The sequence below is a fragment of the Gobio gobio genome (assembly GCF_949357685.1).
Source record: "Gobio gobio genome assembly, chromosome: 8".
Lineage (NCBI taxonomy): Eukaryota > Metazoa > Chordata > Actinopteri > Cypriniformes > Gobionidae > Gobio > Gobio gobio.
In genome coordinates, this window is record NC_137114.1 from 45,208,274 (window position 1) to 45,211,305 (window position 3,032).

General features: G+C 35.2%; 1 protein-coding gene across 1 annotated transcript in view; it reads left to right on the forward strand.

Annotated features, from left to right (window-relative positions):
* The window catches only part of scaf4b (SR-related CTD-associated factor 4b), a 60,786-nt gene that overhangs the window by 1,391 nt on the left and 56,363 nt on the right, over positions 1-3,032 (forward strand). The window contains exons 3-5 of the mRNA XM_079824620.1: positions 2,524-2,568; positions 2,658-2,819; positions 2,910-3,028. Of these exons, the coding sequence (XP_079680746.1) occupies positions 2,524-2,568; positions 2,658-2,819; positions 2,910-3,028 (326 nt within the window). The remainder of the gene's footprint in view (positions 1-2,523; positions 2,569-2,657; positions 2,820-2,909; positions 3,029-3,032) is intronic.

Genomic DNA, 3,032 nt, shown 5'->3' on the forward strand with positions numbered 1-3,032 from the left:
TTGTCCGTGATGCATTTTTGCCATTCGCAATCCAGAAGAGAGAGAAAGCGAGCGCTCTCTCATGTGGAGCTACAGCGAACACAACACCACAGTCAGCTTAATGAGGGACGATGGCCAAGAACTAAACAAAAGTTTAGTCTGCTTAAACTTTAGGGATGTGCTGTGATATTAATCTAATTTTATTTTCGATTTTGGCTTCCAAGAATTATAAAAAGATGGAATGAGGTAAAACTATTCCTATAGCCGTGTTCAGTCGAGCTCATCCTTCCTTCCCTTCACAGCTGCGCTGTCATTTCTCCTTAAACCTAAACTAAACGTCAGATTCAGTGATTGTTGTAAACTGCAGTCTCTACTGTTGCTAAACTGCGGGATGTGTTTGATAATAAAGAGCTATTAAATGCACAATAATCCGCGCAAGAGACGCTGTTTCCAACTTCAAGGCGGCTTATGTGTGTGTGCTGCGAAATGGACCGACTTGCACTTTATATTTTAGGCTTCGTGTGCGCGTCTAAACCATCAAATAAACAACAAATAGTCGGTGTCAAAATGACCGGATTGGAGAGTAGTTATTTTAACAGTTTATATCTTAAATGGGCGTAAATAGTTTGGAGAAATAGGAGAATATGATATTATTAGTTCTACATTCGATCGGTCTTAAAGGGGCAGCGTCTAATAAACCTGCTGACGATTGAGCCATTGATTCGAATCGAACAAAAGGCAAAAAGAAAATATTCACATCTCTTGAATTAATAACTTTAGCTTTTATAAGCATTAATCTATCAATTTATACAGTGAAAACTATGCAGTGTTATTTTACATTTCATTACTTTATTAGATTTCTTTGTAGGTTTGTTCTTTAATATTAATGTTAGCAGACCTTCCGAATGCCTGCACACTGGTCCATTAACAAATAGATGTTTTATATTTTTGTTCAAACTTTGCGGTTTCTTTTGCTATAGATATTTTACTTTTAAGATTATAAAGCCATGTTAATTATGTTCTTAATTATGTTTTTTTTTATTTTTATAAAACAAATAAAATAAAGTATAATAAAAAGAACCAGTAAGAATACTGTTAAAGTACCGGATAGATAAGCAGTATCGGTAAGAGTAGTAATACCATTAAAACCTTAACGATACCGATCCCAATTAGTAATACAGTGGAAATTAGTAGATTTGGTTAGCATGTTGATTTATGGTGTGCGCCCCTAAAATTTCTGGTTGTGCCCCTAAAATTTTCAGTTGGGGGCCACTGTGCTCCTAGTGGAAAAAAGTTAGCCTGGAGCCCGATAGATAGATAGATAGACAGACAGACAGACAGACAGACAGACAGACAGACAGACAGACAGATAGATAGATAGATTGATTGATTGATTGATTGATTGATTGATTGATTGATTGATAGATAGACGGATGGATGGATGGATAGACAGACGGATGGATGGATAGATAGATTGATGATAGATAGACGGATGGATAGATAGATAGACAGACATATAGATAAATAGATTGATGGATAGATAGTCGGATGGATGATAGATAGAAAGACATGGATAGATGGATGGATGAGAGATAGATTGATTGATAGATAGATAGATTGATTGATGATGGATAGATAGATAGATAGATAGATAGATAGATAGATAGATAGATAGATAGATAGATAGATAGATAGATAGATAGATAGACAGACAGACAGACAGACAGACAGACAGACAGATAGACAGATAGACAGATAGATAGATAGATAGATAGATAGATAGATAGATTGATTGATTGATAGACGGATGGATGGATAGACAGACGGATGGATGGATAGATAGATTGATGATAGATAGACGGATGGATAGATAGATAGATAGATAGATAGATAGATAAATAGATTGATGGATAGATAGTCGGATGGATGATAGATAGAAAGACATGGATAGATGGATGGATGAGAGATAGATTGATTGATAGATAGATAGATTGATTGATGATGGATAGATAGATAGATAGATAGATAGATAGATAGATAGATAGATAGATAGATAGATAGATAGATAGATAGATAGATAGATAGATAGATAGATAGATAGATAGATAGATAGATAGATAGATAGTTGTACGGATGGATGGATAGTTGGACGGACGGATGGATGGATGGATAGGAAGGACGATTGATTGATTGATTGATGTATTTATTGAAATAGAAATTATTGATTGATAGAAATACACACAGATGGATGGATATATATTTTTTATATAGATGTCTATTATTATTTTCTACCTACACAATCATATATTGATGTTAATGTGGTCATGTAAACATTTTATATGGTAGAGAATTAATAATTTCAAATTCTCCCTTTTTTTTCTTGTTGTCTGTTTATTAGTTTTGAGAGCTGATGCTTGAGTTGTTTATTGGTTTAAAAAATGTTTAATCTCATAGTTATTGTTTTTTGATACTCACTTTAAATATACCACACTTTTTAAAATGTTCATTTGTGACTGAGTTTTTCTGATTCATTTGCTTTGTTAGCTTTACAAGCACGTTGTTCAAATCGTGGAGAAGTTCATCAAGAGGGTATGTAATAAACTGTATATTAACGTTCTTGTACTGATGATTGCTGTTATTATGGGATGGTAAAGATTTCTTTGTTTTTTTCCTGTCAGTGTAAACCAGATCTAAAGGTCGCTGGTCTCTATGTGGTCGACTCCATTATCCGACAGTCCCGCCATCAGTTTGGCGCAGACAAAGATTTGTTTGGTCCGAGGTTTTTGAAAAACTTCACTGTAACGTTTCAGAATCTTTTCCAGTGCCCAGCCGATGACAAGGTACTGAGTGACCACCTCCAGATTTTCCAGTGAATATTTCTGTGCAGCCAAGGTGAATTTTACTGACGGGTTTTGTTTGTTGAAATGTAGGGGAAGATAATGCGTGTGTTGAATCTGTGGCAGAAGAATGATGTGTTTGGCATGGACGTCATTCAGCCGCTGCTAGACATGGCCACAGCTCCAGTACCTCCTGTTTTAGAGAACGGAACCACA